Genomic DNA, 25642 nt, shown 5'->3' with positions numbered 1-25642 from the left:
CACTCCAATGACTCCTTGTGGCAGGCGGGCAAATACAAGCTGACTTCGGTTGTACATGTTTACTGGTCCTGTTTTAGCAGACCAATATAGACATCTTCAGGGTTGGCAATTTTTTTATTTCTGCATGCTCTGGCCGAACGCTACCCTATGTAGGCCCACGGACGTCACATCATTGGGCTCAAATCATGCGGTCAATAAGGCAGCATGGTCCATCATCCAGAAGAAAATATATATTTATATATTTTCGAAATAAATGTTTGAATTTACAAAACTAGTTTTCATTAGGAAGGCAGATAATGCATTGTTATAAAAAGCAATTACCTTTGCACGTGAAAACACATAATCCTACTCATTACTACACGTGCGTGACTACGTCACGTTTGTTTTGGCCAGTGTTCGCGGTCGGCCAGAGCTGGGCACTGGCTCACGCCCCGGAGGCAGCCCCGTTCCAAAGCAATCACGTTACACCCGGTTCAAACTCTTCGGGCCAGATAAGCGAACCCCCTCGGTGATTGCAGTCTTAGACTAATTTGCCTATGTAGCGGACGACACATTAGCCGAATAATTTAGTTTTAATCGTCATGCTACCGGACTAAGACTCCACCAGGTAAATTCCACACTGGCCCAATCAGGGGCTCTTTCAAAACCGTTAAAAAACATTAACATTATCATTGTTACTGGACAAAATCAGATGGTCCCTCCATTTAAAACTCCTTATGCCGTTTTGTGCCTTCTGACCAACACGAACGTGTTTTGGTCACGTGGTTCCGGGGTGGGGTCAACAGGTAGGTGCGTTGCATGAGTTTTTCCGTTTAAAACGTGCAACATTGCTATTGCTGGTTGTCTTTACTGCCGTGTGCTCTCAAGACAAAATGGATTTCGATTTGGCTTCAGGTAAATCTTCATTTCTTGAATCATAATTGCATTCAACTTTAAAATATTGTCTGAATACAGAAACGACATTGTATGCATTTCTCAATTGATTTGGTGGTTATTAGTCTGAGATGCGAGCCTAAAATGTTCCTATTATTTGAGCTGATTGAATGCAATTCACACCTATTAAGCATTTCATTTTATTCCAAAGACTGCCTTAGTTGAGGCAATATGTTTACATTATTAATGGAAGAAGGCAAATGTGCCTCTGAAGGACTTTATATAAATGACATGATTAGCAATTGAACATGGACAGGTGGAGTAGGCCTTATGTCCTTTCAGTTGAAGAACGCATAGTGCCACTGTCTATTTATTGCTATTGAGGATGGTAACCTATAATTTTAATGAAAATGTTCTGGTTAGTTTATTAGGCTGTGATTGTTCATGTAAAGATAACTAAGCCTACATTGCCTGTCTCTTATTTTCCACAGCTGTGGGTAAAGATGATCAGGTGAAAAAGGATGATGCCTCTGGCCAGGAACAGAATGCCCTATTTGGATGGGGGAAGAAGGACAAAGATGGGGATAAGGTAAGAAACATACTGTTACCATTACCTAAACCAGTTGCTTGATGAGTGTGTCAATTGTATTTCAGCCATGAATGGCAATTTGTGTGCAATTAATGCTGACAATCATACACACACTGCATACAAAGTATTCTGACTGTATACCAACTTTCAGTGTGTGTCCAAGGACAAATCAAAGGACCATGACAAATCGAAGGACCGTAAGGACCATGACAAATCGAAGGACTGTAAGGACCATGACAAATCAAAGGACCATAAGGAGGATAAAGACAAGTCTAAGGAACATAAAGACAAGAAACATGGTGACAAGAAGGACAAAGGTCATAAGAAGAAAGACAAGAAGCCCAAGGAGCAAAAGGGCAAAGATGATGGGTCATCATCTTCCTCGTCCAGCAGCGATGAGGTAGTGCACATTAGCCTTGATTTGTTATTTTTGTTGTTGTGATTATTGTTCCAAAGAATGTTAATATATGACTGCTATAGAATGGGGTCCAAAAAGTTGTGTTGACAACCATTCCTTTAGTTCAAGGGTTCCTTACTGTCAAGATGGGTAAGTCAATAGAGGCTGTGCAGGTCATACCAGTTGTGGCAGTTTTATCAGGTTAAACGCCCTAGTTATGTAGGTGTGGTTGTGGCAGTTTTATCAGGTTAAACGCCCTAGTTATGTAGGTGTGGTTGTTGCCATTTACAACACTTGAGACTCCGAACGTCTACTATCACATGTTGTTCCATACACTATCAGCTAGTATAACATCATTTTAGAAACCAATATCTTCTTTAGCAGTCTATTCATGCTACCTCTTACTGTAATGGTTATCTGTTGTCGCTAGGTATATTGGTAAGACTCGTAACCTTGGTCGTGCCTTACTTTAATGTAAAAGAGGAAATGGACAAGAATGCTCTGAGTTACTAGGTGTGTCTGTGAAAACAGATCAGATAGGAGAGCAATAAAAAGGTGTTACCTGCCCTACAGTCACATCAGGGACTGACTGCATATTTCACCCAAGACAAGTGTTTATTATTAGTACATGTAATGGTTCATACTGGCATTTTAATGTGGTACATAATCACTAGGGTTGTCTTTTATTAAATGTATGTCTTTTGTCATTTTAGGATGAATGCAAGAAGAAGCATCACTGATTCTGGTGCTGTGAGGAAGTGCTACTGCCAGTGAACTCTTACAATGTTTTGTACTGCAATGTTGCCTGCATGATATTTACTGTGTACTGTTTCCTTGTTCCTGATCATGTGTTGATGTGCCAGACTGTAAAGTAGTGGTTTTACAACAGGACATTAAATAACACAACAACCAGGATGTATGGTGACTGTCAGCCTTTTTTCACTTCTTTCCTCCCTAGTAAAAAGTGTAATGTCCACCAGAAGGGGGAGGTGTTCTTCATTCAATGTTTATTTAATAGATTGAATTCAATTGCTTTGTTGAAGTTTTTTGATAAATTGTCCAGTTCAGAAGATTGAATTGAATTCACTTTTGTTTTATTTTAGCACAAGTTATGGGAAAGCTCAATGTTCTTAGTTTGGAATAAAAAGCATAAGGGTGCATATACCTAAAGGTTTCCTCAACAGGGGATAGGAGTGGGACATGGGTACTGGGCATGTTACTTCAGTACATATGTATTGTACTCCAACTATGCAGAGTTAAGATAGCAGTCCATTCCTTGTCTAACCTGAATGGACTTAGTGAGCAGGTGCACTGGCCTTGAGTAAATTCATTCTATAAAAACTAACTAGGAAAAGCAGAGCTGCACAAGACTGGGGTACACAAAATGCATGACATAGCAAAGCCAGGTAGTGTTTCCGTAACACTGGCATCAATATTGAAGTGGACCTGAACTTTAACATGGGTTGTCAGGAAAGAGGAATTAAAACATTTAACATATGGAATTTGTTCACATACTTAATCTTTTATACTGGGCAAAATATATCAATAAATAAATAGTGTGTGGATGCTGCTATTGCTGTATGGTATCTCCTATCACACTAGGCTGTATCCCTGTTGGGATGCATGGGAGGGGAAATTAACAGATATACAGCCTGTCTTTCTAGTTGATCTAGTGAACTTGTTAGCAGAACTAGATGGTCACTTCATTTATGCTTTCATGGTTTATGAAATGAAAAACAAATGGTATGCTCATATTGCCTATTGGCTACTAAACTCAGCAAAAAAAGAAACGTCCTCTCACGGTCAACTGTGTTTATTTTCAGCAAACTTAACATGTAAATATTTGAATGAACATAAGATTCAACAACAGACAAACTGAACAAGTTTCACAGACATGTGACTAACAGAAATGGAATGTGTCCCTGAACAAAGGGGGGGTCAAAATCAACAGTCAGTATCTGGTGTGGCCACCAGCTGTATTAAGTACTGCTGTGCATCTCATGGACTGCACCAGATTTGCCCGTTCTTGCTGTGAGATGTTACCCCACTCTTCCACCAAGGCACCTGCAAATTCCCGGACATTTCTGGGGGGAATGGACCTAGCCCTCACCCTCCGATCCAACAGGTCCCAGACGTGTTCAATGGGATTGAGATACGGCTCTTCGTTGGCCATGGCAGAACACTGACATTCCTGCCTTGCAAGAAGTCACGCACAGAACAAGCAGTATGGCTGGTGGCATTGTCATGCTGGAGGGTCATGTCAGGATGAGCCTGCAGGTAGGGTACCACATGAGGGAGGAGGATGTCTTCCCTGTAACTCACAGCGTTGAGATTGCCTGCAATGACAACAAGCTCAGTCCGATGATGCTGTGACACACCGCCCCAGACCATAACGGACCCTCCACCTCCAAATCGATCCCACTCCAGAGTACAGGCCTCGGTGTAACGCTCATTCCTTCAACTATAAACGCGACTCCGACCATCACCCCTAGTGAGACAAAACCGTGACTCGTCAGTGAAGAGCACTTTTTGCCAGTCCTGTCTGGTCCAGCGATGGTGGGTGTGTTCCCATAGGTGACGTTGTTGCTGGTGATGTCTGGTGAGGACCTGCCTTACAACAGGCCTACAAGCCCCCAGTCCAGCCTCTCTCAGCCTATTGCGGACAGTCTGAGCACTGATGGAGGGATTGTGCGTTCCTAGTGTAACTCGGGCAGTTGTTGTTGCCATCCTGTACTTGTCCCACAGATGTGATGTTCGGATGTACTGATCCTGTGCAGGTGTTTCACGTGGTCTGCCACTGCGAGGATGATCAGCTGTCCGTCCTGTCTCCCTGCAGCGCTGTCTTAGGCGTCTCACAGTCCGGACATTGCAATTTATTGCCCTGGCCACATCTGCAGTCCTCATGCCTCGTTGCAGCATGCCTAAGGCATGCTCACGCAGATGAGCAAGAACCCTGGGGACCTTTCTTTTGATGTTTTTCAGAGTCAGTAGAAAGGCCTTTTTAGTGTCCTAAGTTTTCATAACTGTGACCTTAATTGCCTACCGTCTGTAAGCTGTTAGTGTCTGTTCCACAGGTGCATGTTCATTAATTGTTTATGGTTCATTGAACAAGCATGGGAAACAGTGTTTAAACCCTTTACAATGAAGATCTGTGAAGTTATTGGATTTTTCAAATTATCTTTGAAAGACAGGGTCCTGAAAAAGGGACGTTTTTTTTTGTTGCCGAGTTTATATTTTATTTATTTTATTACATTTTTTATTTCACCTTTATATAACCAGGTAGGCTAGTTGAGAACAAGTTCTCATTTACAACTGCGACCTGGTCAAGATAATGCAAAGCAGTGCAACACAAACAACAACACAGAGTTACACATGGAATAAACAAACATACAGTCAATAATACAATAGAAAAAGTCTATATACAGTGTGTGCAAATGAGGTAGGATAAGGGAGGTAAGGCAATAAATAGGCCATAATGGTGAAATAATTACAATATTAATAATTTCTCAAATCATAAGGCAGTTACTAGGTGTGCTTTTAAGATACAGTAATCATATCTGATAACATATGCCAGGGTTCTATAAAACGGCAACAGTATATCAAAAATAAAACAACCTAAGGAGTAGATATTGTACCTAAAGTCAGGAGTGACAGACATTCTTTGGAAACGCTACCAACAACCCCAGGAAGAGGTGGTTGAAGCACTGGCCCTTGTCACGCCTTCTCCTCTTCTCTCATACATTTTTAATTAGTCAAGTCTAAAAAGTTGAATAAGATAAAAAGTTTTCATCAAATGTTTGTCTACAAAGCCTTGACAGATTAAAAAAATATAATAATAATATAAATCTATATTTGGACCAGAAGTGCTCAGGCTCTATGTATGCATGCAGTGTTTAGTGAGACACAGGAAGTATTTTGGTTGAACTGTGGTGAGATCACATTTTGTTCAAGAGAAGACATTGACAGTAGCCTCCCTTTGAGAGCTGTTGTTCTGTGTTGCTGGCTCTCTAATATGGGCGGCGGTGACAAAGACAACTGTGTTGGGCTTGAAAAATAACTACCAAAAGTGTTGGTTTGCTGTTACATGCATGCAGAAAACTACTTTTTGAAATTGAATTAGGCTTAAACTTTCTGGAAAGCTTGTCACTTCTGCAGAATTAAGATGTGCATGAAAGCTGGAGCAATCAATCAAACAACACTTTCAATAAACCAGATAAATGGTATCCTGGCAAGTCCATAGACTTTATTTACTTGATATCAGCTTTTATTCAGCACGTGCATTGTATGCATAATGCATTACATCCGTACATATTGGAGCAGGCTTGGAGCTGGCAGCGGTACAGTTGCTTTTTTTTTTACACCAGAGGGGGGCATTACTACCTCTTGTCTAGACCGGCGTCACTGGTCTCCTGGCAACAGCCCGGGCGAGTTCTCGATCAAGGTTCCAAATAGAATGCTGTACAGAAAAGGAGTGCATGTTTCCCGTTGAGAAACATGGGCCAGCCTTGTACAAGAAGAAACAACTACCCTCCAAGAAAGTGTACTGTTTCATGTCTTCTGTGAATGTGTATCTACAACAACAAGACTGCCGGCAATTTTCAAAACGTGCGTAAATTAATTAAAGGTAAAATACCAAGTGCTGTCAGCAGAAAAAATAGTGCGAGAGTGTGCGACCAACAACAGACAAATAACAGTGAACAACAAAAAGATAGGACGACCAAGAAGAAGCAAAGGTTTGGGGTGGTGGTAGGCTAATTGTACAAGAAAGGCTATGAGGAGATGCAACATTTTGTTACTCTTTCGACTTTTAGAAAATTAAACATTTTGTTTTGCGACATTAAACGCATCTGATTATTGCGTAAACCATTGGGACTGTATTCATGTATGCTGTTTCGAGAGACCGTTACTTTCCATCAAATAAACTGTGAAATAACGATTTATTTAATCAAGAAGGCACACAAAACGACTTGCCAAGTAGTTACGAACCATGATGAAATTCCATAATTCGGACCTATGGATTGCTTGGCTGGTTTTATTTTGCATGGAAGGTAAGACATTTATTTATTACTTGAAAAAGTTTTTAGGCCTAGCTACTTGAGTGACATTAAACTGTCCCTGCCAGTCTAACACCATGACAAAATGTGATGGAAAAAATAATTTACTATTGACATTCATTTGAACAAATTTGACATGAGATGTTGTATTATATCAATGTGATCATAAGTAAGTGATTGGGATACAATATTGCATTTATGTAATCTATGATTGCAATATAGGCGATTTTGGAATTACAATTGTGCCATGGAAGCAACCTCGCCAAGAGCGCATGCCATGCTTACGTTTGATCCTTCCCTTAATATATTTGAATCTCTCTGTAAATCCCCTCCATTTCAGCACAATCTAAAGCAATGATTTAGAATTACTTTGCTTAAATAGGTTTTCCCATATAGCATGAAAATAACTTTTGATTGCTTTCATATGCACACGATGTGCGTTTTTTTGGAACATCGGACAGGGAGCCCAAATCTTTATTCTCTGTTTTTGCCAATGCCATGGATACGGAGTGAAACATGTAGTGGAACATTCAGTGTTTGTCTGAGATAGAAACGAAGATCCGTCCAGACGACAAAGGGTTGCATCCGATAATCCGCGCGATTAAGAAGAGCACTCGATTCCCTGTGACGACGCCGCCTTGTCGTTGTAGCTGTACAACCTCATAAGAAGTTTTCAGAATATATAGATGGGAACTAGGTGGGGGGTAGATGACAATAATATACAAAGTCATCTTTATATTACAACAAAGTATGTGCAGAACAAGTTGAAATGGCCAATGCGTGTGTAATATATTCCCAACATGAACCCCACCCTCTGAATTCTCCCTCACATGGTTATGAATCACAGAGAAGTGTCACTTTGAATTCTGGTTTGATCCAATTGAGTGCTAGTTATTTAACAAAACACTATACTTTGCTATATGTTGTGTGTGATGTCTGATGTCATCCTTATTCAATAGTGGACAGAGACAGAGCATCCTTCTCCCCATCCTGTCCAAGTCTACTCCTGCAATCAGGGTCTCACTTTATCTGCTCTGTACTTAAAGTGATCCAGTGGAAAAGTGGAAAATGCAAGAGTTCAAAGGGTGAGGTGCAGCAGTTCTCCCTTGTACTCCAAAGAGATGACCGTGAGTGGTTCATACTGTGCAATGTATCCAAAGAAGACACATAACTAAACACAAGTTGTTGATTTACTTTTCAAATATGTCCTCTTTCTATCTAGGCGTTTGTCTATAAATACAGTGAACTGGCAATAGATTTCTTCTTGTTTCTGCTGTAAATTGATATTGACCTCCCTTGGGTGCAATGTGCATCTCAGGCATCATCACTCAGTTATATGAATTGATCTGATCAACTCATTATCAACTACCAGAGTTACGTCTCTAGTGTGGTGAAGCTAGGTCTGTTGATATGGTACTACTGGTTTGTTGGGGTAAAGTGTTGGGGTGAAGAGGAGAGATACAGTGCACTCTATTGGCCCGTGTTACTTCAGCGTCAATTCCCACTGGGCACAAACTGGTTGCATCAACGTTGTTTCCATGTCATTTCAATGAAATTATGTTGAACCAATGTGGAATAGACATTGTATTGATGTCTGTGCCCTGTGGGTTGTCTCCCCGTGCTGTGCTGCGGTCTCTCTTTAGCTGAATGTGGCCGTTACTTTCCGCTAGAACTCCCCTGTGTCTGGGAGAAACCGTGTCACAAGGGAACTCTCTCCACACAAGTGACGCCGGACATAGTCCCCTTCAAACTGTCAGCCTTAGTTGGAGATGTAGCCTGTCCTCAAGCCTTCCAACATAAATGTTGCATTCCTGTCAATTAGCTAAGGCCAGGCAGACAGAGTACGGACATTCAGATACATGCAGAGCACAAAGTGATGCAGAAAAAGTTTTATGTTAAAACATTTTTTTCCAGAGCTGGTTCAAGGGACTTTTAAAAGAACAGAATAAATGGCGGATTGGTTCTGCTTGTGAAATGATGCCCAGGGCCATACCCAGAGTGTGTCTCTCCGTGGCCGGCTCTAAAGATTTCACTAGATAGCTGGAGGGCTGGAGAACCAATCCGGCATGGTGATCAATTCTGCAAAATAAATTCATCTGAAGTGGTGTCCCTGAACTTTTCAACTAGTTGTTGTTGAATATAATGCATTTTAAATTGCCTGGTTCCACCAGTGCCCCGATGTAGTGGCATCTCGTTTGAAGTTCTCCGCACCCCATGAGTTAAATGCTGTGTTGGGAAGATGAAGGGTCGGCCTAGGCGAAACATAAAAAATAAAAAAGCAGCAATGGAAAAACTCATAATAGCAGTAAGGTACTTTATCTGCATCAATTTAACACCGATTTCTTGGCAATAAGAGTTTCTATGCAGGGACTGTAAGCTATAACCCTCCAGACATCAACAGGCTTTCTGAAATACCATAACCCGGGCAAAAAGTAGGGGTGTTAACCGGGTGTCTTGGCTGAATTTCCTATCCTGGCCCCTCATAATGACATGGCCAGTTTCCGCTACACTGGTAATTTAGAATAAGTTCAATCAATTTACCTGGCAAAATCAAGGTAAACGAATAGAACAGAATTGAACAGATAAATACGATTGACACGGCAGAGGAATCTCTGAAAAGAGAAGCACTCGGGTGAGAGAGTTGGGAAACAGTGCTCAATACAAAACACACGGTCTCTGTAATCATCTGTGGTCCTTCATGATGAGTCTCCCTTCTAAATGATATTCAATATATGATTTCAATAATCAATTATTCTTTAAAAACACATTTGAGTACGATTTATACATTAAATACGTGCTCAAATCATTTGTGTTCGTTAGCTCTGGAAAATGTATGTAAAAATAAAAATGTTCACCACTAAAAAGGAGCAGCTGGAATGTGAGTAGGACAGATGGAAGTTTCCACCTCGATTATTTTAAAGCTAAAAATATCTTCTCAAAAATTAAAAGACCTTTGGGACTACTTGCAAAGTGCATGAGCGACAGAGACGAGCTAGGAGGACAAGCCTTCAAAAGACGACTGTGATAGCTGGTTCTGGGGAAATTTATAAATTAATGATGGAGATATTTGAGAGAGAGAGAGAGATACCACTGGCAGTTGCCTGCTCAGGACACACTAACAGTACCCAAAAGAGAAGCTTGAGGCGATTGAGCCGAGGTCATGCCAAAACACCTCAGTGCAATGTTTGGTTATGGCTATTTGGATTCAGCGGTTTGGTAGCCTAGCTGTTAAGGGTGTCGGGCCACCAACCGAAAGGTCGCTGATTCGAATCCCCAAGCTGACAATTTGAAAAATCTGTCAATGTGGCCTTGAGCAAGGAACTTAACCGTAATTGTTCCTGTAAGTCGCTCTGGATAAGAGTGTCTGCTAAATGACTAAAATGTCAATCTTATTAGTGTCATCAAACTGAGCTGTGAGAATACACACATTTTAATTGAATAGAGATAGGAGAGAGTTTGTGTCAGAAGGGCAGTGGATTCGAACCCCTGCTGATACGGTATATGTGTTCTGAAGGTTGTGGCTCTAACCACTAGACTGCACGCATACGGTATGAGCAGGGTTGGGGAGTAACGTAATCCGTAACATGTAAGGGATTACAAAAAAAGTAACTAAACCGTTACCAGCAAAAATATTGTAATCAGATTACAGATACTTTTGAAAAACTAGATGATTACTTCAAGGATTACTTTTAAATTCAGAAAGGAATTTTGCTAAAAAATCTTTGCCATTTCTCTGTTTTCTCAATGACATTCAAATCAGCATTGAAAAAAGGCGCACGTTTTAAGTTTGTTCCACCTGAGCGAGTCTGACCACAAGTCAGAAACCACTATGATGACACACCAAATGTGTTTGATGGATCGTGGGAAAGAGCAGGAATAGGCTTTTGTAGGCTACAGTCCAAGCTATGTCTTCCAATGGTGCGACTGCTGTCGGCATCCAAAGATGATCCAATTTGAATATACACTTGGAGGTAAGGATGACAGCAGTGGTGTAGTCTACGGCGATATGGATATCACTTATTATTGATATCTACACAGCGCATTGATGTGAATCACACTGCTGCTTTCTCATTTAGCTATTTGCGCCTCATGGATTGTGGTTGTTGTGGATGGCTGTTCACAAATCTAAATGTGTATCTGAACCCAATAATGGTTGAATTCAAGAAGTTTAAGCTGCCTATCAATCATTGTTTTTGAAACCAGTGGACAGACAATGAAAAATGCGCTCTTGCAACAGCTGCATAGTGTGGATTCCAGCCTATGGAATAAAAGTTTATTTTTTTATTGCTCAATCTAATTCATGGTGATAGACTTAAAGGGGCAATCTGTAGTTGCTACATCCATTTTTGGATTTATAAATTATATATATATATATACATACATACATATACATATACATATGTGGTCCCGTGTGGCTCAGTTGGTAGAGCATGGCGCTTGCAACGCCAACGTTGTGGGTTCATTCCCCACGGGGGGACCAGGATGAATATGTATGAACTTTCCAATTTGTAAGTCGCTCTGGATAAGAGCGTCTGCTAAATGACTTAAATGTAAATGTACATATACACACACAGTTGAAGTCAGAAGTTTACATAGACTTTAGCCAAATACATTTAATCTCAGTTTTTCACAATTCCTGACTTTTAATCCTAGTATAAATTCCCTGTTTTAGGTAAATTAGGATCACCATTTTACTTTAATAATGTGAAATGTCAGAATAATAGTAGAGAGAATTATTTATTTCAGCTTTTCTTTATTTCATTACACTCCCAGTGGGTCAGAAGTTTACATACACTCAATTAGTATTTGGTAGCATTGCCTTTAAATTGTTTAACTTGGGTCAAACGTGTTGATGTCAAATGATGTCAAGCAAAGAAGCACTGCGTTTGAAGGCAGGCCTTGAAATACATCCACAGGTACACCTCCAATTGACTCAAATGATGTCAATTAGCCTATCAGAAGCGTCTAAAGCCATGACATCATTTTCTGGAATTTTCCAAGCTGTTTAAAGGCACAGTCAACTTAGTGTATGTAAAGTTTTGACCCACTGGATTTGTGATACAGTGAATTATAAGTGAAATAAAATAAATAATACTTGTGTCATGCACAAAGTAGATGTCCTAACCGACATGTCAAAACTATAGTTTGTTAACAAGAAATTTGTGGAGTGGTTGAAAATCAAGTTTTAATGACTCCAAACTAAGTGTATGTAAACTTCCGACTTCAACTGTATATATTGATTCTTGAAGAATGTAACTTATAAATGCCTCATGAGCTTAGTTCAACTGTCACACTCCATGAGAACCCAAAATATTAGTTTGTTTTTCTCCTATGTTTGTAAACATTGTAAATGTAAACAAACACAGTATAGCCTCATAACATGGTTCAAACAATACTTTTGATATCATGGATGGTCAGTCCTTGCATCCATAGCTCTGTCTATTAATCTGAGAGTGGTTACATTTCACCAGGCCTATCCCTCAGCTTTTTACCAAAACAGAGGCGGGGCAACCGTTTTGTTATTGTTTCATCTGTGGAATAGCCCTTTACACAGCCTCATATTACCAAGATAAGAAAGTGTCGCCAACAAAAAGGTAAACAATAGGCCTATAGCAAATGCAGCATATGGCATTCATTTTTCACATGTAAATGGCACTTTTCAGTAGTGCTTAAAGCATGCTATTCCTTGAGCGCCGCATTTATTTTTCAACTCGAATCAATGAGCCCAACAACAGAGTAGGGCTTGCTAATAAGTCCTTAGTTTTGGGGTTATGCTCAGGTAAGACAATTTGGCTAATCAATACTTCCATGTTTCCTATTCTTGAAGATCAAGGGGTATAACATTTATTGGAATGGCTGGAATTCTGATAGACTGGGTTTTAATGTAAAGATTTGATTTCGTATTATTAATCGTATTATTATATGTAGTAGAAAGCGATGGGTTAGAAGATGCCTACATAACAAACCCATAACGTAAAATGTAACATATGGCCAGCTATGTAAACTTTAACATTGATTTATCCTGCAATAGATGTTGTTGGTAAAATACATGTTTTTCTTCTTCTAATGCCTCTTAAGGGAAAAGTAATCTAAAAGTAACTTAATGTAATCAGATTACGTTACTGAGTTTGGGTAATTCAAAAGTTACATTACTGATTACAATTTTGGACATGTAACTGTAACGGATTACATTTAGAAAGTAACCTACCCAACCCTGGGTATGATCGTACGGCCACAACTTCCTGTTGTGAAACTGTTGGGAGTAACTTTCTGTTGTGACATTGTTGTGAGTGAGGAGAGGGACACATCTGTGGTTCACACACTAACCTGTCTTTAATGTGGATTTCCTGTCCCTGTGCGTTGCTCCCAGGGCTTATACATCTTTTAGGCGGATGTTGTCCTGCTGTAGTAGCATCCTGAGAATGGCCTCAACTTGCAGTTTTGATTTTCAGCTTCAGTGGCTTGAAATTTGATGGCATTGCAGGGAAGGGTTTAGAAATGTTCCTTGTCTATCTATTTGTAATACAGAAACAGTCTTGTATTGTGCTTTATGAAGATGGCTAATTTAGTGCTGTACCTTGGTTCTCCATTTTAACACCAACGTAAAATGTAAAGCTTGCATGGCAAGCATTTTAAAGCTATCATTAAACTTCCCAGGTGCAGTTATTATTCGTAAGCCACATTCTATATCATTTAAACCTACAACACCCATAAGACACCTTGCCTCCTTGTGCGTTAGCCTATCATAATCCTCCAACAGTGTCTGATAGAGGATTATTATGTATCAGGGCATTAGCAAGGATTGTTTGTTTATAAACCGAGGGGTCAGGGGAATCAATGGGTCAGAAGGTAGAGTAGTGTGCTCTAATTCCCTTGGCATGGCAGTGAGTGAGCATCCCAGAGGTTTAATGCTCTCCTGCCCTGGTATGATCACATAGCTGCTGTAATCCACCTCACACACTGGCCACCAACCAGCATCACTTTATGTTTGTATAGTGTATGCATGTGAGCTTTTTCTCAGGTACAACGATTTATTCAAACTCAGCTTTTGTTGTATAGTGACATATAAGTAATATATCACCATAGTGCCAAAAAAGTAATATGTCACCTCAAGTGACATGTAATTAATATGTCAGCATAAGTGACATACAGGTAACTGCCAAAATAATAGTAACACTTGAATAAATGAGGCATACAATGTATATTGAAAGCAGGCGCTTTCACACAGGTGTGCTTCCTGAGTTAGGTAATTAACATCCCATCACGCTTAGGGTCATGTATAAATATGCTGGACAGGCCATTATTTTGGCTACCATGGCTATGCTCCCATAGGATGACAATGCCCCCATCCACAGGGCACGAGTGGTCACCGAATGGTTTGATGAGCATGAAAACGATGTAAACCATATGCCATGGCCGTCTGTCACCAGATCTCAACCCAATTGAACACTTATGGGAGATTCTGGAGCGGCGCATGAGACAGTGTTTTCCACCACCATCCACAAAACAAAAAATGATGGAATTTCTTCTGGAAGAATGGTGTTGAATCCCTCCAATAGAGTTCCATACTCTAAGCATGCGTGACCAACTGGCAAGTGTCTTCACTGACATTTTCAACCTGTCCCTGACTGAGTCTGTAATACCAACTTGTTTCAAGCAGACCACCGTAGCCCCTGTGCCTAAGAACACTAAGGTAACCTGCCTAAATGACTACCGACCCGTAGCACTCACGTCTGTAGCCATGAAGTCCTTTGAAAGGCTGGTCATGGCTCACATCAAAACCATTTCCCCAGAAACCCTAGACCCACTCCAATTTGCATTCCGCCCCAACAGATCCACAGATGATGCAATCTCTATTGCACTCCACACTGCCCTTTCCCACCTGGACAAAAGGAACACCTACGTGAGAATGCTATTCATTGACTACAGCTCAGCGTTCAACACCATAGTACCCACAAAGCTCATCACTATGCTAAGGACCCTGGGACTAAACACCTCCCTCTGCAACTCGATCCTGAAATTCCTGACGGGCCGCCCCCAGGTGGTAAGGGTAGGCAACAACACATCTGCCATGCTGATCCTCAAACCTGGGTCCCCTCAGGGGTGTGTACTTAGTCCCCTCCTGTACTTCCTGTTCACCCACGACTGCTTGGCCAAACACAACTCCAACACCATCATTAAGTTTGCTGACGACGCAACAGTGGTAGGCCTGATCACCGACAATGATGAGACTACAGTATAGGAAGGAGGTCTGTGTGGTGCCAGGATAACAACCTCTCCCTCAACGTGATCAAGACAAAGGAGATGATTGTGGACTACAGGAAAAGGAGGACAGAGAACGCACCCATTCTCATCGAAAGGGGGTTTTATGCAGCAGGTTGAGAGCTTCAAGTTCCTTTGTGTCCACATCACCAACAAACTATCATGGTCCAAACACACTAAGACAGTCGTGAAGAGGGCACGACAAAGCCTATCCCCCCTCAGAAGACTGAAAAGATTTGGCATGGGTCCTCAGATCCTCAAAAAGTTCTACAGCTGCACCATCGAGAGCATCCTGACTGGTTGCATCACTGCCTGGTATGGCAACTGCTCGGCCTCTGACCGCAAGGCACTACAGAGTGCGTGTGTCCCAGTACATCACTGGGGCCAAGCTTCCTGCCATCCAGGACCTCTATACCAGGCAGTGTCAGAGGAAGGCTCTAAAAACCCTAGTCAGACTGTTCTCTCTGCTACTGCACAGCAAGCGGTACCAGAGAGCCAAGTCTAGGCCCAAAAGGCTTCTTAACAGCCTCTACCCCTAAGCCATAAGACTCCTGAACAGCTAATTAAATGGCTACTCGGAATATTTACATTGTCCCACCCCCACCCCCTCTTTTACGCTGCTGCTACTCTCTGTTTATTATCTATGCATAGTCACTTTACCTCTACCTACATGTACATATTACCTCAATTACCTCAACTAACCTGTGCCCCCGCACATTGACTTTGTACCGGTACCCCCTATATATAGCCTCGCTACTGTTATTTTACTGCTGCTCTATAATTATTAGTAAAAAAATATATATATATATTTTTTTACTTATCTATTTTTTTTACTTAACACTTATTTTTCTGAAAACTGCATTGTTGGTTAAGGGCTTGTAAGTAAGCATTTCACTGTTGTATTCGGTGCATGTGACAAATACAATTTGATTTGATTCGACACTTGTAGAATCCATGCCAAGGTGCATCGTGGTGGCCCAAAGCCCTATTAAAACACTATGTTGGTGTTTCCTTTGTTTTGACAGTTGCCTGTACTTTGGTTAAATGTCACTATTTTGACATATTCAAATGGGACCATGTTGCTTTTGTATACTGTAGGCAGAGGAAATTCCAACATAAGCACTGTGAGTGTGTTCTTGTTACCATAAATTCCCCTATAGACTAGAAGGAATAGAGACATAACCTCTTGAACCTGGTAGAGCTGACGATTGGAGGTTATGCCCCTGGCCATAGTAATGGCTTCCAATTCCGAGATATTATGTGGTTGAAGACTATTATGTTTGATGTTTGTGATGAAATCACTGAATATTACACTGCTCTAGTGAAAACAGGAAGACCAGGAAAGTGTCTTGACCAGATAATTCCGATTCTCTAAAAATACATGGAGGATAATTCATATTATTCTGAATGTAATTTAGAAAAATGGCACATAGTTGCACCCAGCGTGTCGTCTGGCGCTCTGTAATGGTGACTTCCACGTTTCATCCCTCGAGGTACGGTTACTGACCTCCGTCGATAGCTTTCATGTGCCTGGGAATTATACTTTCACTTTGATATATTCAGTGTTCCAGAGTGAGGTGTGCAAAATGTAAATGTTTTGAAAAGGGTTTTCTGTTTATTGGCATTTCAATGTTAGAAGCTTTTAAATGTTAAGGGAGGTGGTGTGCTCTCACTCATGGCTGTTTGGCTGTATGTGACGCAGCCAGTGGTTAGTGTATGTTTTCTTTTTAACCCAGAAAACCCAAATCAGGGGACACTGCAGTACAACCTCAATCAAGCGCCACTGTACTACAAAATGCCTTGTTTGTCTAGATTCTCTTCCTCTGGAACCGGTCGTTCTATTGCAATTTCATGCTGTTTTTCTGACATTAAGCACAATTAATAGATATTTAAACCACCGTTCAAGAGTTTGGGGTCACTTAGAAATGTCCTTGTTTTTGAAAGAAAAGCATTTTTTGCCCATTAAAATAACATCAAATTGATCAGAAATACAGTGTAGACATTGTTAATGTTGTTAATGACTATTGTAGCTGGTAACTGACATTTTTTATAGAATATCTACATAGGCGGACAGAGGTCCATTATCAGCAACCATCACTCCTGTGTTCCATTGGCACGTTGTGTTAGCTAATCCAAGTTTACCCTTTTGCAATTATGTTAGCACAGCTGAAAACTGTTGTGCTGATTAAAGAAGCAATAAAACAGGCCTTCTTTAGACTAGTTAAGTATCTGGAGCATCAGGATTTGTAGGTTTGATTAAGGCTCAAAATGGCCAGAAACAAATAACTTTCTTCTGAAATTCGTCAGTCTATTCTTGTTCTGAGAGATGAAGGCTATTCCATGCGAGAAATTGCCAAGAAACTGAAGATCTCGTACAACGCTGTGTACTGCTCCCTTCACAGAACAGCGCAAACTGTCTCTAACCAGAATAGAAAGAGGAGTGGGAGGCCCCGGTGCACACCTGAGCAAGAGGAGAAGTACATTACAATGTCTAGTTTGAGAAACAGAAGCCTCACAAGTCCTCAGCTGGCAGCTTCATTAAATAGTACCCGCAAAACACCAGTCTCAACGTCAACAGTGAAGAGGCGACACGGGGATGCTGGCCTTGAGTTGATACTGGTGTTTTTTTTTTGTTGCTGTGATTTTCTGATGCCTAGTTTTAATGAAATCTGTAAAGGAATCATCCAGAGAGATCTTCAGAGAAGCAGCGGAATATAGAGACACTACTGCATTAAACATGCCACAAGTTTTTTACAGCCATAGGTAATTCATAACCTGACAGGGTGCTCTCTCTCTCACTCTCACTCTTACTCACAAACACACACACAAATGATGTATCTTTTGATGACGTGCTTCATAAAGCCATCGATTCGCTTCCACCTAAGATGTATGTTTCTTTTTTTTCAATTTAAAGTTTTATTCAGTTTTCAAACAACCAACCAAACACATTCCACATTCACAGATGTGACAGACTTAAAAAAAAAATAATAATAATAATAATAATAAAAAAAAAAAAAAATGTTATATATATATATATACATATATACATACCTACATATACATACATACACACATACACACAAATAATAATTATAACAACATTTAAAATGTAGAACTTGCAGCAGCACTATCAAGGTTCTTATTTGCTATTTCCAGCCTTAGCTGAGATGACGAGCCAATGATTAGTTTTTAGATTTTACAGCACCTTACACAACACGCATCTGCTCACCTCCCCGATCCCCCCATTCACTCTGTCCAATTTGAGATATAGTGGAGTAGTGGAGACCAGAGTCTATCAAACTTGGGCTGTCTCTTGTGGAGGTCATAAGTGAGCTTTTCAAGAGGGAGAAAGTCAACAATCTGGTCAATCCACATTTTAAATGTAGGAGAGGTACTAGAGGCCCACAATAGAAGGATACATTTCTTAGCAAAGTATGTAATGGTCATGAGCAAATTTTCTCTGTCAGGATCAAGAACAAAGTCCTGCTGGGCATTAAGAAGATAGAGACACGGGGTCATATCAAACTGTACATCTAGTATTTTCTGTGCAGCAGTATGTATAGATTGCCAAAATCTGGCAATCTCTCTACAGCTCCAAAATACATGCATATAGGTTCCACTTTCAGAGGTACATCTTTTACAGTTAGGAGAAATGTCTGTTTTCATTTTATGGAGTCTCAAGGGAGTGTAATAAAATTTGTACAAAAATTTGTAATTCGATTCTTTCATTTTTACATTAGTAGAGGAGCAGTATACCCTGTCGCAAACCTCCGCCCATAACTCATCACTGATAGTCAGACCAAGGTCCTTTTCCCAGATTATTTTCAAAGGAGTAAAGGAGGAGCCTCCTTTCTCAGAAAGGAGTCTATAGATATAGGATATTTTGCCTTTAATGGATTGTGCTGTGACAAGAAGGGTTTCAACTTCGTTCAACTGAGTTCTAAACCTCCTCTTGGAAGTAAATGAGGAGATGACATGTCTAATTTGAAGATATTTAAAAAAAATGGGATCTTGGCACATTGAATTCACTGCAGAGCTCTTGAAAGGATTTCAGTGTAGTGGTCTTCTGATGAAATAGGTCTGAAAAGGTCCTGATTCCTAGAGTATGCCAAAGATTAAAGTTGGCATCCCTCAGGGCTTTTGGCAAGTCTGGGTTGCCTACTATAGGCGAGTGAGAGCATATTTGGGAGGAGATGCCCAGGTATTTCTTACAGTCCCTCCACGCTAGTAGGGTGCTGTAAATCACAAATGTTTTGGCTATGTTGCCCACTTCACTAAAGTTATTAATGAATATAGTTGAGCTTAGTGGCAATGAACCACAGGATTGGGCTTCTATCTGGATCCACGTTGACTCTTGTCTGTTTGTGATCCATGTTAGCATGTTGCGGATTTGGGCAGACCAGTAGTACAATTGAAGGGAGGGAAGGGCAAGACCGCCCTTAGATTCAGGTTTCGATAGAGTGGAGAGCTTGATCCTAGGTTTTTTATTGCCCCATATAAATTTGGTGATGCTTTGGTTAATTGTTTTGAAAAAGGAAGCTGGGAGATAGCATGGGAGCATCTGAAATAAATAGTTCAGTCTAGGGAGGATGTTCATACGGATTACATTAATTCTTCCTACTAAGCTAATTGGGAGGGAGATCCAGGTTTGGAGGTTGTTTTTGATTCGATCCAGGAGTGGAAGATAATTCTCCTTGAAAAGCCTATTCAGATCTGGTGTTATGAATATCCCAAGGTATTGAAACCCCTGTGTCTTCCATTGGAATGGGCATAGTGTCTTCATAGAACTGGTGAGTGTAATATTGAGAGGGCAGACAGTGGATTTGTTAAAATTTATCTTATAACCTGAAAACGTGCCATACTGAGCAATTGTGTCTAAAATGGGAGGAAGGGATTTCTCAGGGTTGGATATGTAGAGCAAGACATCATCCGCGTAAAGCGAAATCTTGTGCTGCAGGCCGCCTGCAGGAACACCTGTAATACTTGAATTGCTCCTTATCAACTCTGCCAGAGGCTCCGCCCCCAACAAGTAGAGCAGGGGGGATAGCGAGCACCCTTGTCTTGTGCCCCGTCCCAAAGGGAATCTGTCAGAGTTCAGTCCGTTAGTAGTCACCATGGCATTTGGATGAGAGTATAGTGATTTGATCCATTTAATAAAGTTTGGGCCCATATTGAACTTTTCTAAGACTGAGAACAAAAAGCTCCACTCCATCCTGTCGAACGCCTTCTCAGCATCCAGTGAAGCCAGCAGGACAGGGGTCTTCTGTGCGTTTACTTGATCAATAATATCAAAAAGACGGCGAATGTTATCAGAAGAGTATCTGTCTCTAATAAATCCAGTTTGGTCCGCTTTTATTATTTTGGGAAGAAGAGTGTTTAGTCTTTTGGCCAGCAATTTGGTAATTATTTTGTAGTCGAAATCCAACAAGCTTATGGGCCGGAAGGAGGAGCAGGATAGGGGGTCCTTGTCTTTTTTGAGCAACACTGTAATGCGAGCTGTGCGCATTGAGTCTGGGAGAACTCCGTTTTTGCAAAACTCCTCCAGCATTGGCATGAAAATAGGGCTAAGCTGGGGCCAAAAAGCTTTGTAGAACTCTCTGGGGAATCCATCTGGGCCTGGGGACTTGTTAGGTGGCATGGAGGTAATTGCCTCCAGGATCTCCTCAGGAGTGAAGGGGGAGTTGAGATCTTCTTGGTCAGTCTCTGATAGTTTAGGTAGCGAGATTCCCTCTAGGAAGGAGTGGAGTTCTGCTTCCGTGTGTTTTCTCTCAGAGGTATATAGTTTGCAGTAAAAATCATGAAAAGTTAAATTGATCTTTTTTGGGTCATATGTGACCTCGTCCTCTGCTGTTCGGATAGCCACAATTGTACGCTCTGACTGCTCTTTTTTTAATTGATAAGCAAGCAATCTACTAGGCCTATTGCTATACTCATGGTATTTCTGTTTAGTAAAGAAAACCTTTTTTTTAATCTCCCGAGTATAGTCCAAATTCAGTTTGGCTTTGGCTGCTTTAAGTTGACTCCAGGAGGTGCTGTCTGTGGATTGTTTATGTACTTTTTCACAGCGTTCCAGCTCCCTCTCCAGATCTAGCCTGTGTGCTTCCATTGCTTTTTTCTTAGAGGAAGCATATGCAATTAGATGACCTCTTAGTGTGGCTTTAGCAGCGTCCCACATTGTGGCCGGAGAAACAGGAGAATCTTTGTTGTCTTGTGTGTAGTTGTCTATCCATGTAGTTACCAATGTATGGAATGCTTCGTTTGATAGCATGGAGGTGTTGAATTTCCAGCTCTTTGACCTCGGGATGTTTTTGCAGAGGTCAAAGCGGAGGTGGACAAAGGCGTGATCCGAAAGCGCTATGGGTCCGATTCTACACGTGGCTGAATTTATGAAACTCTTTGGGATAAAAATGTAATCTATACGGGAGTAGGTGTTATGGACATTAGAGTAGTATGTATAGTCCATAGATGAGCTATTAGTCTCTCTCCAGATATCTATCAGTCCCATCTCTTTAGTAAGAGAGTTCAACATCTTTGCAGATCTAGGATTTGTGGTGGGGACTTGAGATGATTTGTCTAGGGTTGGGTTCAGGGTACAATTAAAATCTCCGGCCAACACTCCAAAGGAAACACAATGCTCATTGAACAGGGTTATCATTTTCGACATAAAAGCAGGAGTATCTGTGTTAGGGGCGTATATGTTTAAGAGAGTAATTGGTTGCCCATACAGTGACCCAGTTATCAAAATAAATCTCCCCTCCGGATCAGATATGTTTTTGTCAATTATGAATGGAACATTCTTATGGATAAGTATGGCTGTGCCTCTACTGTTGGATTTGAAAGATGAGAAATACACCTGTCCCACCCAAGCTCTGCGGAGTTTGGCATGTTCCGCATCACAGAGGTGTGTCTCTTGCAATAGCGCGATGTCTGCTTTTTCCTTTTTTTAGAGCACATAGTATCTTTTTCCGTTTTATTGCATGACCTAGACCATGGCAGTTCCATGTCAATAGATTTAAGGTACTAGTCATCGTCATCGAACAGTAATCGAACTTTAGTGCAAGTCATCTCTGGGTAAAGGTGGATAGTAGTTACAGCTGCGTTCACATAAAAGGAAAATAAATGGTTTACATAAAATAACAGTCTCTGAACACCCCAGCCGAGTTCCCAAACAACTCGACATATCCCGTTGGATCTATTACCTCCCCGCTCAGTCACAATTCTGTGTTCCCACAACAAACAAAAAAAAAAACGGGAACAGTTAGCAACGCACAACGTCTCCCCCTCCCCACCAAAGAAATGCCTCATCCTCTCCGCCCCGCATTGGGTAAATGACAACGTAGCCCCCGTCCAGACCACATTAAAAATGGGAGAAAATAAAATCAATAGCCCAGCCTACATATAGTAGGCCTAGGTTATAATATGGAGCCTATCCCTCTCAGCTAAAGGAACATAAATATAGATTAGACGGCTATAATGACATTTAGCAGGGCGGGTGGGTCTTTGGATATCGGCTATATGTTGTCTTACCTCCTTTAGTAATAATAGTAATCGCATTTAGTCATTGGTCCATTTCTCATTGACCGGGGTTGTCTTTCAAAAAACGTTTTGCCTCTTCGGGAGTTTTGAAGTGTCGCAGGGCTCCTTGGTAAAGAATCCTGAGCTCGTTTGGGTATTTGAATCCCCTAAAGATGCCTCGGTCAATGGAACATTTCTTCACCTCGTCAAACTCTCGGCGCTTTCGGCGTATTCCAGCTGACAGGTCCTGGAGCAAGATGAGTTTGGCGTTTCCCACTGTAATGGTGTTGGTTTTCGCCGCCTGTAGGACTCGTTCCTTGTCGGTGAATCTCAAGAAACGTATGGTGATTGGGCGCGGTGGTTGTCTGGCTGCTGGTGGGGGCCTCAGTGCTCGGTGAGCTCTCTCGAGTTCTATGGGTCTGTCGGTGGACAGGTGGAGCCACTCGGGAAGTTTGTCTTGCAGGTAGCGGATCAGTGGCATGTTTCCCTCTTCTTTTTCGCCCAGATTTAATAGAACACAATTATTCCTTCGCCCCCTGTTTACCAGGTCCTCTGTTTTCTCTTCCAGCTGCTCTATTTTTTTTTTAGCATATGCTATTGTTTCCATGGCGTCTGTCAATAAGTTTTCCGTGGATAGGATTCGCCTCTCTGCCTCGTCCAGGCGCCCCGCGTTTATGGTTATCTTGTTGTTTATGTCAGGCAAAGCATTTTCCAGGATTGTCACCTTGCCCCCTATCGCACTGAGCTGAGCGTTAATGGCATCTAGTTTAGTGTTGAGTTTTGTACGTTGGGATCTCAGCTCAGAAAAGATGTCTTCGACAGAGTGCGAGGTTGGCCTTCGTTGGGCCTCGGGGGGGAACGGGTCCTCTTGCTCCTGGCTAATGGCGCTAGCTTTTTCTGAAGCTAGCTGCTTCTTGGAGGCTTTTTCCGTCGCTAGTGCTCGAGTCCGGGTAAAAATGTCACCTGTAGTGTCGCCTTTTGTAGCCGCCATGACTTTTTGACTAAAGCTAAATGAGTTTAAACTTGAAGTGGAGGTAAGATTAGGAATTGGAAACTACTTGTGCGGAGCTCCTAGTTCATGCGGCCATCTCGTTCAGGGGTCACGTGATCCCTCCAAGATGTATGTTTCTAAACATAGAACTGATGAATATACTGTACATCGTCAAAAGATCTCAGAATATGTATGCAGCACAGGTTCAGTCTGGCAAAAATGTGTTTAAACTAAACATGAATAAGGTTGTAGCTAAGTGATGGACAGCGACTAGCAACGGTATATTTAACACACTGTAGAAGTTTATTACATGATATTTTACTTCTCCACCAGAGGACATCCAGGTTAATGTGTGCTGAGTGTCTGAATTGATCCTTAATGGTGTGTTGTCTACACAAAGTTTTCACCAGTTCCCTTTCCTCACCAACTTAAACAAGAGCCAAATGACTTTCCAAGGCCGTGCAACATTACTTGAGTATGAACGAGCACGTCGGGTCTGATGTGTGTAAGAACTGCAGAGTGATGGTTGTAAGCATGAACAGTGAGCATGCAGGAGATCCCATCTGTACATGGTTACAGCAGATTTCACTGGCCTCAGAGCCGGGGCCCCTGTCATAGAAGGGAGAAGGGCCACTGCAATGTGCGTATTATGGGGGGGGGGGATATTGCCTACTAGATTTAATTGGTCATACGTCCCCATAATCCACTAAACTGTCCTCAGTCACTGACCACACTTCGAAACCACTCTCTCAGAGAAAAATGTGATAACCTCTACCTTCACGTCACTGTTTTACGACATCATGATCACATCTTTGCAAATGATGCGCAAACAGACCAATCACAAGACACAAGCTTCGTTTGGTCTCAGCACAGTTTTCCCTCTCTGTTCCAATGCAGACATGGTCATGCAACACCAACCAACAGCAGAATTAATATGATGCACATAATAAACAATGCTACAATGTACAGACTTACACTATATATACAAAAGTACACGTGTATAAAATCGGGCACATAGCAATGCAATCACCACAGACAAACATGGGCAGTAGAATGGCCCGTACTGAAGAGCTCAGTGACCTTCAAAGTGGCACCGTCATGGGATGCCACCTTCGCAAAAAGTCAGTTTGTCAAATTTCTGCCCTGCTAGAGCTGCCCCGGTCAACTGTAAGTGCTGTTATTGTGAAGTGGAAACGTCTAGGAGCAACAACGGCTCGGCCGCAAGTCACAGAACCGGACCGGCGAGTGCTGAATTGCGCAAAAATTGTCTGTCCTCTGTTGCAACACTCACTACTGAGTTCCAAACTGCCTCTGGAAGCTACGTCAGCACAAGAACTGTTCGTTGGGAGCTTCATGAAAGTGGTGTAAAGTGGTGTAAAGCTCTCCACCTTTGGACTCTGGAGCAGTGGAAACGCGTTCTCTGGAGTGATGAGTCACACTTCCTCATCTGGCAGTCCGACCGACAAATCTGGGTTTGGCAGATGTCAGGAGAACGCTACTTGCCCCAATGCATAGTGCCAACTGTACAGAGCCCTGACCTCAAAACCATCGAACACCTTTGGGATGAATTGGAACGCCGACTGTGAGCCAGGCCTAATCGCCCAACATCAGTGCCCTACCTCACTAATGCTCTTGTGGCTGAATGTAAGTGGGTCCCCGCAGCAATGTTCCAACGTCTAGTGGAAAGCCTTCCCAGAAGAGTGGAGGCTGTTGTAGCGGCAAAGGGGGGACCAACTCCATATAAACGGCCATGATTTTGGAATGAGATATTCAACGAGCAGGTGTCCACATACTTTTGTCCATGTAGTGTATCTATCAGCCCTGATATTAGTTGTGTCCCAGATCCCTGGTCCAGCGGTGTGTTACCTATTAGTGTGTGTTATCCCACAGCAGAAAGGATTTTAAGTAGATTCAGGCTATTGAGGGGCTTTAAGCTAGCGTGGGGCGTAATTTAACAGCCG

General features: G+C 41.7%; 2 protein-coding genes across 6 annotated transcripts in view; both read left to right on the top strand.

The window, feature by feature from the left end:
- Positions 1 to 337: 337 nt before the first annotated feature.
- LOC139549028 (uncharacterized) lies at positions 338 to 2774 on the top strand. Of its 4 annotated transcripts, none has more exons than XM_071359080.1 (5): positions 338 to 607; positions 786 to 894; positions 1365 to 1462; positions 1626 to 1862; positions 2573 to 2774. In XM_071359080.1, the coding sequence occupies exons 2-5, from the start codon at positions 873 to 875 to the stop codon at positions 2597 to 2599; spliced, it is 384 nt and encodes a 127-aa protein (XP_071215181.1). In that variant the 5' UTR covers positions 338 to 607; positions 786 to 872; the 3' UTR covers positions 2600 to 2774. The 4 variants fall into 4 exon arrangements, 3 of the variants coding, with proteins under 3 accessions (XP_071215181.1, XP_071215180.1, XP_071215179.1); XM_071359079.1 differs by having other exon boundaries at positions 465 to 607; positions 1614 to 1862; XR_011669819.1 differs by lacking the exon at positions 786 to 894 and having other exon boundaries at positions 1614 to 1862.
- A 3496-nt stretch (positions 2775 to 6270) lies between these two features.
- LOC139549751 (immunoglobulin superfamily member 11-like) overlaps positions 6271 to 25642 on the top strand; it is a 114958-nt gene continuing 95586 nt past the window's right edge. For both annotated transcript variants that reach the window (XM_071360490.1, XM_071360489.1), the window contains exon 1: positions 6271 to 6907. In XM_071360490.1, coding sequence (XP_071216591.1) covers positions 6847 to 6907 — 61 coding nt within the window. In that variant the 5' untranslated portion in view covers positions 6271 to 6846. The remainder of the gene's footprint in view (positions 6908 to 25642) is intronic.

The sequence above is a fragment of the Salvelinus alpinus genome, chromosome 22 (assembly GCF_045679555.1).
Source record: "Salvelinus alpinus chromosome 22, SLU_Salpinus.1, whole genome shotgun sequence".
Lineage (NCBI taxonomy): Eukaryota > Metazoa > Chordata > Actinopteri > Salmoniformes > Salmonidae > Salvelinus > Salvelinus alpinus.
Note: the sequence above shows the minus strand (reverse complement) of the source record. Positions and strands in the feature narration are given on the sequence as shown.

Coding starts and splice junctions, on each gene's coding strand:
- LOC139549028 (XM_071359079.1), top strand. CDS start 873: ATGGATTTCGATTTGGCTTCAG. Junction 895..1,364: donor GGATTTCGATTTGGCTTCAG/GTAAATCTTCAT, acceptor TATTTTCCACAG/CTGTGGGTAAAGATGATCAG. Junction 1,863..2,572: donor CCTCGTCCAGCAGCGATGAG/GTAGTGCACATT, acceptor TTGTCATTTTAG/GATGAATGCAAGAAGAAGCA.